This window comes from Oncorhynchus mykiss, chromosome 25 (assembly GCF_057628025.1).
Source record: "Oncorhynchus mykiss isolate SJ-2025 chromosome 25, ASM5762802v1, whole genome shotgun sequence".
NCBI lineage: Eukaryota > Metazoa > Chordata > Actinopteri > Salmoniformes > Salmonidae > Oncorhynchus > Oncorhynchus mykiss.
In genome coordinates this window covers 76,135,376-76,147,497 of record NC_143046.1, presented here as the reverse complement: position 1 = coordinate 76,147,497, position 12,122 = coordinate 76,135,376, and the positions used below count along the sequence as shown (strand labels likewise).

The 12,122-nt window shown below is 44.9% G+C and overlaps 1 protein-coding gene across 1 annotated transcript in view; it reads right to left on the bottom strand.

Annotated features, from left to right (window-relative positions):
• The window catches only part of LOC110505775 (A-kinase anchor protein 6), a 234,487-nt gene that overhangs the window by 109,862 nt on the left and 112,503 nt on the right, over positions 1-12,122 (bottom strand). The window contains exons 6-7 of the mRNA XM_090221110.1: positions 7,367-7,457; positions 5,784-5,959 (exon numbers count right to left, since the gene is read on the bottom strand). Of these exons, the coding sequence (XP_090077236.1) occupies positions 5,784-5,959; positions 7,367-7,457 (267 nt within the window). The remainder of the gene's footprint in view (positions 1-5,783; positions 5,960-7,366; positions 7,458-12,122) is intronic.

Here is a 12,122-nt window from a genome sequence, read left to right as displayed (position 1 = left end):
TTTGGGATCATTGTCATGCTGAAAGACCCAGCCAAGTTTCATCTTCAATGCCCTTGCTGATGGAAGGAGGTTTTCACTCAAAATCTCACGATACATGGCCCCATTCATTCTTTCCTTTACACGGATCAGTCGTCCTGGTCCCTTTGCAGAAAAACAGCCCCAAAGCATGATGTTTCCACCCCCATGTTCCACAGTAGGTATGGTGTTCTTTGGATGCAACGCAGCATTATTTGTCCTCCAAACACAACGAGTTGTAAAAAAAAAAAAAGTTATATTTTGGTTTCATCTGACCATATGACATTCTCCCAATCTTCTTCTGGATCATCCAAATGCTTTCTAGCAAACTTCAGACGGGCCTGAACATGTACTGGCTTAAGCAGGGGGACACGTCTGGCACTGCAGGATTTGAGTCCTTGGCGGTGTAGTGTGTTACGGATGGTAGGCTTTGTTACTTTGGTCCCAGCTCTCTGCAGGTCATTCACTAGGTCCCCCCGGGGGATCATTTTGACCCCACAGGGTGAGATCTTGCGTGGAGCCCGAGATCGAGGGAGATTATCAGTGGTCTTGTATGTCTTCCATTTCCTAATAATTGCTCCCACAGTTGATTTCTTCAAACCAAGCTGCTTCCCTATTGCAGATTCAGTCTTCCCAGCCTGGTGCAGGTCTACAATTTTGTTTCTGGTGTCCTTTGACAGCTCTTTGGTCTTGGCCATAGTGGAGTTTGGAGTGTGACTGTTTGAGGTTGTGGACAGGTGTCTTTTATACCGATAACAAGTTCAAACAGGTGCCATTAATACAGGTAACGAGTGGAGGACAGAGGAGCCTCTTAAAGAAGAAATTACAGGTCTGTGAGAGCCAGAAATCTTGCTTGTTTGTTATTGACCAAATACTTATTTTCCAACATAATTTGCAGATGTATTTTGCAGATGTGGTTGATGATGACGGCAACGGTGGTCCCTCACCCCCTCCGGTCTCTCTACCTCTGCCCTGTCTCCCCCCCTTTCCTTGCCCCTGTCCCCCACTCATCCTGCTCCTCCCTCCCACTCTTCCGCCCACGTCTCTCCCCCACTGCACTGCAGTCAGCAGGGCCGGCTGGGTGAAATGTGGGCCCTGGGGCAGACAAGCTGTCTGGGAGCAGCAGCAGATAAGGCCCTGCTGCTTTTACATACATACACACACAGGCAGCCAGGCCAGCATTAGTATATGCCACTGACACCTGGCAGGGCACAGATGACCTGAATAATCCCACTCTGAGGACCTAGATATTGTACCACTGGGGGCGATGGAGGAAGCGGTGGGTAGGATACCCAACACCTACTCTGATGAAGCTATAATGTGATGTGGTGGAGGCATGGTAATGGTAACGTCGCCCAAATATCCCCAGAGTGCAGGGTGTCGTTTGGTCACTGACTTGGGGCTGTTTCGTCAAGCTGGTTAACTGGATTTGTGTCGCCCGTACCCAAACGAACATGGTCTAATCTGAAGGGATCACTGGCAGAGTGATGGGGTTACAGAGAGGAAGGAAGGGCCCATCCACACCTGCTTCTCGAGAGATATGGTGCGTTCCAACTCTGGGCACAGACAGACAGACTGACTGACAGATATACGGACTGGCGGACGGATTAACGGACACAAGATCTAAAGCATGCTACTTTTGACAAATAACACACATCACCAAAGTTTCCGTAGATGTCAATGATGTTAGCTAACAATTATGCTGCAATTTCACAAATGTATTTCCATGTTGAAACTGTTCAAATTGCAGAATATTTTGTCTCAGAGAGAATCACCAACTAGCTTATCAACATGAATGACAACCGTAAATGGAGAGAGAATTGATGATGGGGCTGAGGCTGTGCCTGTGCTGTGGCTGTGCCTAGTATAGCATGAACATTGGAGCATGATGAGGAGGTGAAAGGAGAATCACGGGGGATGAGAGCAAGGGACATTAAAATGTGTGTGCCTGCGCGTGTGTGCGCTTAGGCCCACATGTGTTGGAACGTGTTTGTGGGCGTGCGTGCGAGTCCATGCATACATGTTTGTTTGTTTGTGTGTGTGGTCAACACCTGTCAGTTCTGCCATCCACAGAGGCTGTGAGTGAGAGAGTCAGAGGCACAGAGACAGAGCCTACTGCTGCAATCCCTGTGATATGACAGACAGACAGCTCCTGAATATTACACTGTTATGTTCTGCTGGCCAAACCACCAGGGCTCAGGGAGGGACGCATCACACACCACCGCCACTAAAGAGTAGAGCTGCATCCCAAATGGCACCCTATTCCCTTTATAGGGCACTACTTTTGACCAGGGCCCATAGGGCTCTGGTATAAAGTAGTGCACTATAGGGAGCCATTTGAGACAAAGCCTGGGTGACTTAGAACATAGCTTTAACTTGATTCCACAATAATATAACCCATGTTAACATCACAGAGGCAATGTGAACACACAATAAATGGCTTGATAAATCAATAAATGTGCAAAGAAAAAAAAAAAGAACACATTTTGACTTTGTCATTATAGGCTATTGTATGTAGATGGGCGAGGAAAAAATATATTTCATCCATTTTGAATTCAGTCTGTAAAAAAACGTGTATAACTCAAGGGGTATGAAATGTGGTATAACTCAAGGGGTATGAATACTTTAATAAGTGCCTATAAATTGTCAAATAAAGTAACAGATTTGACTAACATGGTTGATGATTTCTTCTTAAATCAGCCATAAATCCCCTTGTGACACGAGGAATGGAAGCTTGTCGTGTGCAACAGGGAGAGGTAATTGAATGCAAGCGTTACAAAAATATATTTTCTTTAAAAATAAATTCAAGCCTTTCTATTTATGGGTAACAGTGGTGTTAATACTTGACCCACTCAGTTTTCTACCACAACACACCAGAAAATGGTCCAAAAAAAGAGTAGAACCAGCTCACCTGCCTTTACACTATGATTTGATAATTAGATGTTCAAAGTTTCTGTTTCTGAAAAGAAAATGTTTAAAGGAATAGTTTCACCATATTAAAACGAGAGTTCAGTTCACCTAACAGGGTTGACCTTAAAATTAGTGAAAGGCATGAATGAATCCCTTATCACATAAATAAATAACTTTGTCAATGCAAAAACATAAATAGGACTTTACAATGATGGTAAAACTTGGAGAAATGTTACGATTAAGTGGGTTAAAATATTTCTAAAAGTGACACAATATTGATGGAGGGACATGTCAAAATGTTGAGTTTGTCACTTTAGCAAGCTTTTTTTCATATAAAAAATCTGATGCATTGAATTCTCCATGTGGTCTATATTAAAGGGCATTTCATTTAATATAACAGGCCTTTAAAATTCAATATTGGTGCATAATTTATACTTAAAATATCAAAAGGGATGGGGCCTTCCAAGTGGGACAGCAGTCTAAGGCCCTGCATCGCAGTGCTAGAGGTGTCACTACAGACCTGGGTTCAATCCCAGGCTGTGTCACAACCGGCTGTGATTGGGAGTCCCATAGGGTGGCACTCAATTTGCCCAGCATCGTCCGGGTTAGGGGAGGGTTTGGCCGGGGGGGCTTTACTTGGCTCATCACGCTCTAGTGATTCCTTGTGGGGTACCAGGCGCCTGCAGGCTGACTTCGGTCGTTAGTTGAACGGTGTTTCCTCCGACACATTGCTGCGGCTGGCTTCCAGGTCAAGCGAGCAGGTGTTAAGAAGTGCGGTTTGGCAGGTCATGTTTTGGAGGATGCATGACTCGACCTTCACCTCTCGAGCCTGCAGGCTGACTTCGAGCCCTTTTGGGGTGTTGCAGTGATGAAACAGAATTGAAATTGGGAAGAAAAAGGGGTAATATACACACAAAAAATATAGAGCTATCAAATGGATGCAAAAGGCATTATTTTCGTGGAAAGACCCCATTATTTGCCAGGGGTGCTGTTTTTGAGACTGAAGCGCCTCTGTCTGATCTTCCCCAACAATTGAATTAGAGGGGAATAAGACAAGGTTCCCTCAGATTACCATTTGACCAACATCTAGTAGCCATGTTCAAAATGTTCACAACTTTATGGTCCCATGCAAAATGATTCAGACTCGGGAACATCAACACGGAGAGACAACGGCAGGAGCATATGCTCTCCGCAATAACAACAAACCGTTATGGGCGCCAGGAGAGACGCGCCTTGCTTTATACACACCTTAATGGAGGCAACGTTTGTGTCTTGTGACATGTTGCATTGCTCTTCCATCTATCATTTTTACACGCTGTAAATTAATGACCTCAAAGAGCACCTGTTGTTTTAAAATAAATATTGTCATTGTTCTAAATCATAACAATTTGATATTGGTTTTAACAATATATTCCCAACATATAAAGCTGTAAAGTATAAGCTGTAAAGTATAAAGTATAAGGGCTATATTAGGTACACAAGCTCACCGTTATAACAAGCTAACATCTCTGCAGCACACACACATTAAAATAACCTTGGACGAGCCTCCTACATTGAAAATTACTCGTCATAGCGCCTGATGGATGAACAACAAACACAACCTGGACCAGACCTGTGACTTATCATCCCATGGTTTGGATGACATCAACCCCGTCATCCATCCCTCAGATCAGAAGATGACACCTCTCATCTTTCCCCTGTCAACATCGTCCTATCAAATTTACCCAACCCCGTGCTCCCGCGTCAGAGAGTCAGGACAGGTCTAAATACTCAGTGCTGAGAGGAGATTTGTAGCTCCTTCCCTGACCTTACCCCCACCACAACGGCCACCCTCTAATTAGGCAATGCATCTGATCTTCATTAACAGCTATGAGATAATGAATCACTGGCTCGTCTCTGTGTTAATTTGCTGCAACCAAGCAGCTAATGGATGTCAGAGCTGACTGATCACACTGATTGTGGTGATTTCTAATTGCAACAAAACAATTTAAAAGCAGCAGGATTATTTATGTTGTTGCCTACAACGTGAAAAGAGGGATGCGAGGAGAGGAGAGAAAAGGAAAAGGGATTGAGTTTCTAATTTGGTTCAGATGAAACAGAAGAGATTATGGTCAGAAGGAAGGGCGAGGTGCGGCGCTGTGAAGATTGTGCCTCCACATTGCACGGCCTCCTGGGAAATCCTGCCGAGCTGTGCTGATGCTCTGACACGGCTGCTCATATCCTTTTGATGCACAAACACAAATAACTTTTGTCTCTCTCTGCCTGGGTCTCTCTGGGTAAGTGGAAAGGATGCCTCCATCCACTGAAGTCAGATCGGAATATAAATTACTAAATCACAATTGGCAATTAAACAATGAGCAATCGTAACCTAGAATGACAATGCTGGTAATTACACATTAAATGCAAAGAACAAAGTGGGTTTCACACATTTTGAGCTACAAATATGTGTGTGAGTTTTGTCTATTGTTCCTGTGTGTGTTTGCTGCATTTTGTCTTCTCAAATGATTCAAGCAGCCACCACCATTGCTTTAGAGTTTATTTATGAAATATGTAATATTCACATCATGCACATCTACGTGTGTCCCCCTTCACCCCCAGTAACTTCTAACTGGGAAGCTTTACTTTAGCTGTTTCTTATGCTAATAGCACCAACCCCTTCCCATCTCCCCTTCTGTTTGTTTAGTTTGCTGGGCGTGCACTGGATAGCCCCGGGCGAGAGGGAGAGGAAAGGAGACGGAGAGGAGAGGGGGTGGACTTCAGTCAGTGACAGGAGGACAGGCACGCGGGCCGGCAGGAGGACAGACACGGGCGGGCGGGCGGTGGGATATAAGGAAATGTAGTCTGTGTGGCTAGTTTACCTTTGGGCTGGCCAGCGGGCCCGTGGTCTCTGCCTCCTGAGAGGCCTCGGCCTCAGTGGCCAGAATGTGGGCTTTGATGGCGTCCAGAGTCCGCAGCATCCAGCTGTGCTGGCGGCGGATCTGCCTCTGGAGTTGCTGCCACTGGTGTACGACCATCTGGAGCATGTCCCTCAGGCCTATAATGATAGACAATAGAGAGAGAGAAAGAGTCTGTGGATTAGCCACTACCTTTGAACTTACTTTCATTCTGACCCACCCACCCTCCTATAATCCTTCATTCACTGATGTACTGGTATTTATAATTTTATTATGCTAAACTCTTTTATCCTTTATCATTATTATTATCATTATTATTATCATTATTATTATTATTATTATTATTATATACCTGTACCATGTTTATTAGTCTTTTAAATGTGAGTGAAGTAATTGCTCTTTATTTGATATGATCACGAATTCTTCAGTGGTCCACTTTGCTCTCTCTAACCTGAACACAGATGCGTATGTGATCTGTCATACAGTATGCCAACTAATGTACAGTATATGAACACACCAGTATGTGTGCTGCATGTGATGAGTAGCTGGTTTAGAGTTAAATCCCTCCCATAACACACTGCGTCCATCTGCAGAACCATCAGTGTTCCTCCAGCCCTGTCTGTCTCTCTACCAGCAGGACACTGTCCCAGCAGCCATGATTCACACAAATCCTGTTTGAACAAAGTGATCAAATCAAGATGAATGAGCCAAGGCAGAATGTGACCCTGTAATGCACGCACGCACGCACAAACACTATCTATCTAGTGACTGGCTGCTCAACAATGTCACACACCACTCATACCTGTGGAATGATCATGAGTGATCTGCAGAGTTGCTAGGAAACCAGATTTTAGTGTCTGCAGTGCAGGAAGTAAGGGGATAGATTTGCTGGCTGGCTGGCTGACTGGCTGGCTGGAAGCTTTAGGTGAATAATCGGCCCAGCAGAGGGGAGAAAACGTCTGGAAGATGGCCTCTAACTCAGGCCCTGCTGTTTCTAATTCCACCTATCTTCATAAACACAGCACCTCCCTCAATCGCTCCTTCTCTTTTTCTATCGCTCTTACTCCCTCGTCATGACCCTGGCCGTGACCCCACTCTCCGAGGGTGTCTCGGGGAGTTGGAATATGAAAATAAACCACATTTCCAATTCACACGTGTATTATACAAACTTGTACATGTGTTAAGTAGGACAAATCAAATATAAGCGCCCACAAAATTAATATTATATACAGCACCTCCCTCCCTCGCTTTTTCTCTCTCCTACTCGCTCGCTTGAAATACACAGTGCTGCGCTCCCTCTCCTCTTTCCACCTCTCCTCTATCTTTTCTCCACCCAGTCTCAAGCACCAATCACTCCCAGCCTGTCCGAACTCACAATCCATTGCAGATAGAATACCATTGGTAATGTATGTTGAAAAAAAGCTGTTTCTTCCCCCCTTCCCCTTGCTTGAGAAGCGGTTACTTTAAGATGTATACATTCTGAAGGTCAGTATGTTAATATAAACATTAATAATAAATGAGAGGGTTGCGAGCAGTGAGAGCCGTACTGTGGGAGAGGATGATTTCCAGCAGCTGCCTGCCTTCCTCCACTACACAGTCTTTCAGGGAGCAGTGACTGTCCACGTTCAACTTGAAACTCTGCAACACAGACACAAAACATTAACACAGTCTTTCAGGGAGCAGTGACTGTCCACGTTCAACTTGAAGCTCTGGGAAAATAAATAAACATAAATAATATTGTATTTACAATGGTGTTTGTTCTTTATTTTCTTATGATTTGGTTGAGTCTCTCTCTCTCTGAACATCACACCAAAAAAAAAGTCCCAGTCCCCACATCATACAAACATCTGACACAAGCTCCAAGCACCCTTCATAATCCCTCAAGCTGTGCTACACTCTACTTATTACATCACATCCCTCTCCACTTCCCTCTACAGTATCTTTACCATCTAACCTGAAATATTGGGACAGAAAAGATCTGTATCTGTAAAAAACTATCCAACATACAGAAATCCAACATACAGAAATCCAACATACAGAAATCCAACAGGCTACTGAGTTGTTTTATTTAAAGGGATGATTCACATTCAGAGAGAGAGAATATATATACTGTATATACAGTACCAGTCAATAGTTTGGACACACCTACTACTCATTCCAGGGTTTTTCTTTATTTTTACTATTTTCTACATTGTAGAATAGTGAAGACGTAAAAACTATGAAATAACACACGTGGAATCATGTAGTAACCAACCAAAAAAAGTATTAAACAAATCAAAATATATTTTATATTTGAGATTCTTCAAAGTATCTCTCAACCAGCTTCATTAGGTAATCACCTGGAATTCATTTCAATTAACAGGTGTGCCTTGTTAAAAGTTAAGTTGTGGAATTTCTTCTTAATGCGTTTGAGCCAATCAGTTTTGTGACAAGGTAGGAGTGGTATACAGAATATAGCCCTATTTGGTAAAATACCAAGTCCATATTATGGCAAGAACAGCTCAAATAAGTAAAAAGAAACGACAGGCAATCATTACTTTATGGGCAATCAATATGGGAAATTTCAAGAACTTTGAAAGTTTCTTCAAGTGCAGTCACAAAAACCATCAAGCGCTATGATGAAACTGGCTCTCGTGAGGACTGCCACAGGAAAGGAAGGCCCAGAGTTACCTCTGCTGCAGAGGATAAGTTCATTAGAGTTAACAGCACCTCAGAATGCCACCCAAATAAATGTTCAAGTAACAGACACATCTCAACAACTGTTCAGAGGAGACTGCGTGAATTAGACCTTCATGGTCGAATTGCTGCAAAGAAACCACTACTAAAGGACACCAATAAGAAGAAGAGACTAGCTTGGGCCAAGAAACAAGCAATGGACATTATACCGGTGGAAATATGTCCTTCAGCACGCAGCCAAGACAACAAGGGAGAGGCTTTGGAATATGTCTCTGAATGTCCTTGAGCGGCACAGCCAGAGCCCAGACTTGAATCCGATCTCTGGAGAGACCTGAAAATAGCTGTGCAGCAACGCACCCCATCCAACCTGACAGAGCTTGGGAGGATCTGCAGAGAAGAATGGGAGAACTACCCAAATACAGGTGTGCCAAGCTTGTAACGTCATACCCAAGAACACGTGAGGCTGTAATCGTAGCCAAAGGTGCGTCAACAAAGTGCTGAGTAAAGGATATGATACCTATGTAAATGTGATATCATTTTTTTTCAACGTTTTTTTTTTAAACATTTGCAAACATTTCTGAAAACCTGTTTTGGCTTTGCCATTATGGGGTATGGGGTATTGTGTGTAGATTGATGAAGAAAAAGTCAAGGGGTCTGAATGCACTGTATATATAAAAGAGAGTGAGAGAACGGGGACCTGGAGGAGGGGGGTGGGATATGCTGTTGAAGATGTTATGAGTGGTTGGTGGGGGGTGGAGGGTGAATAAAGAGGGGGGGGGCTGAGGAATCCCAGGGGAGTGATGCAGTGAGATGCTTGAAGTCATCTTCACCTAAGATTGTCATCTCCTTAGATCTTGGGCCGGCCTGTTGCTGGCGATTAGGACCCGGTCTGATCTGACCAGCGTGCTGAAGGTGTGCCGTGACAACACAGCATTGGCTAAATGCTTCTGACGGCCTGCCGCCGAGAGCAAGTAGAGGAGTACTGAACGAGGCCCGGCTCTACTTCACTGGGCAGAATGGATGAAGGGGAATGGGACACCTAGCTCACTAAGTAACTAGAAGATGCCCTCGGTGACTCACTCTAACGCTGATCCAGGAACAGCCAAAATTGAGTTGTTCACACTCATAGCATGGCTCCGTCTGAAATGGTACCCTATTCCTTATATAGTTTGCCCTATCCCCTATATAGTGCACTACTTTTGAAAGTAAGCCTATCCCAAACCATTCAGAGTTAATGGCTAACCTTAATATTTTGGACTCAATGCCTAAACTTAACCCTAACCTTAAACTGGAGTTAATGGCTAAACTTAACCTTAAACACTTTGAAATGTGGCATTGGAGAAATGCTGAATTTGGTCAATCTGATTTTAGTTTTTGTTGCACCTTACTTGTGGAATAATCTCCAAAACTCTCTAAAATTGGAGTTGGTGTTTGTTTTATAGGATTGTGTTTTGTTTTCGTGTATTGATGTTTATAGTGTATATTGATGTTTGATATAGGGCTCATCTGTAAAAGAGACCTTGGTCTCAGCATGACTCCCGGTCAAAATAAAGGCTATTATAAAAAAAAAAAGTGCACTAATTCAAAAGTAGTGCATCATATAGGGAATAAGGTGCCATTTGGGACGCACACTGCAAGGCTCTGAGTGGATTAAGCTGGGGGCAGGAGGGTTGTCACCAATTTGACACCTCTAGATGTACAACAGCAGGGATAGGCGAGTAGATTAATTCACGGGTAGTTTTTTTGGGGAGCCGGAAAATAATTATAATAGTTTGTATACTTCAAACTGACCACAACTCAAAAATAGATTGTATTTGAAAATAACTAGAATTTCATACCTTCATTACATTGAGACACGATGACGTCTCTTTTTCTCCGTGGGAATACTTGGGAACAGATTTCCTAAATTACATTTATTTTATGCTTAACTGATTTGAGTCTTTTTTATAAACATTGCTAAAATGGCCAAAAGAAATCCCTCGCGGGCCGACCACTGTGCTACAGTATACACTTCCTGGATTTGGAGCCCCTCGCTCCTCTCAGGCTCAGGTGAGAGGACTGTCATCCCTACATCACATCACACATACAGACAGACAGGGCAGGGACGTCATCTCACTGAAACAGAGGGAAGGACAGAGGGAGAGAGGGAAGAACCAACCCACACAAACACACAACATTAAAGAGGTTAAAGAGGTGAGCTGGGAGGTAGGAAGGCTAAGGTAGGAAAAGCATTGGCTCACTCAAGCCAGAGGGGGAGATACCTGGCTACTGTCATAATAATAACAGACTAAAAAGTGACCTGCAAGGCATTTTATCTCCAATTCTATTTGATCAGATTCTTTTTTTGTGTTGGCATTACCATGTTTCTGAGTAGCGTATCGTATAACTAAATGGGATGACATTGAGATCTGACATTGAAATACCAATTTCAAAGCTGCTGCAATTGTATTTCATTTAATCAGTAGGGCCTTTGGAATAATGATTATCCAATAGCACTTTTTTACAAAAGTGGTGCTTGAGAGAAAGGGAGAAAGAGAGAGAGAGAAGGGGGCTGTATCTAACTTCCTGTGTATTCTGTCTGTGTATTAAGGGGTTTGACACCCACTGGCGAGTGCCCCCCTCCCACCCCTCTCTCTCTCTAACTATGGGCCTCTTGTTCATTTACCACCATTGCAGAGTGGTGTCGTTAATGTGATTTAAAGAGCTGGATCGGCCATCAAGCTCAATCAATAGCCGTTTCATTTCGCGCCATCTCTCAATGCCTTATAAAGAGGCGCCTGCTCGGCCCGGGCTCACAGACATCTCGTTACCGCTCTCACAGGGGCACCGGAAAGAGGCGCCTGCTCGGCCCGGGCTCACAGACATCTCCTTACCGCTCTCACAGGGGCACCGGAAAGAGGCGCCTGCTCGGCCCGGGCTCACAGACATCTCGTTACCGCTCTCACAGGGGCACCGGAAAGAGGCGCCTGCTCGGCCCGGGCTCACAGACATCTCCTTACCGCTCTCACAGGGGCACCGGAAAGAGGCGCCTGCTCGGCCCGGGCTCACAGACATCTCGTTACCGCTCTCACAGGGGCACCGGAAAGAGGCGCCTGCTCGGCCCGGGCTCACAGACATCTCCTTACCGCTCTCACAGGGGCACCGGAAAGAGGCGCCTGCTCGGCCCGGGCTCACAGACATCTCATTACCGCTCTCACAGGGGCACCGGAAAGAGGCGCCTGCTCGGCCCGGGCTCACAGACATCTCGTTACCGCTCTCACAGGGGCACCGGAAAGAGGCGCCTGCTCGGCCCGGGCTCACAGACATCTCGTTACCGCTCTCACAGGGGCACCGGAAAGAAGCGCAGCTCGCCGCCTCGCTAAGCTAGACTCATTCAACCTCCCTCCACCCCCAATGCTACGTGCCAGCTGCAGCCCAAGACCAAACATCGAATTGGGAGCAGCTCCCCTCCACTCCCCTCCCCTGGAGCAGGGGGTGACTGAGGAAAACAAGTGTGCCTAGCAGGGCCCGTCTCAATCAATACTAACATGTAGTAATGTTTTATTGGGAAGGGCTTCACATCTTCCTTCCATCAAGATGACAAACTTGGCTGCCTGTTCCACAGCAAACCTCTGATACTGAGAGAGA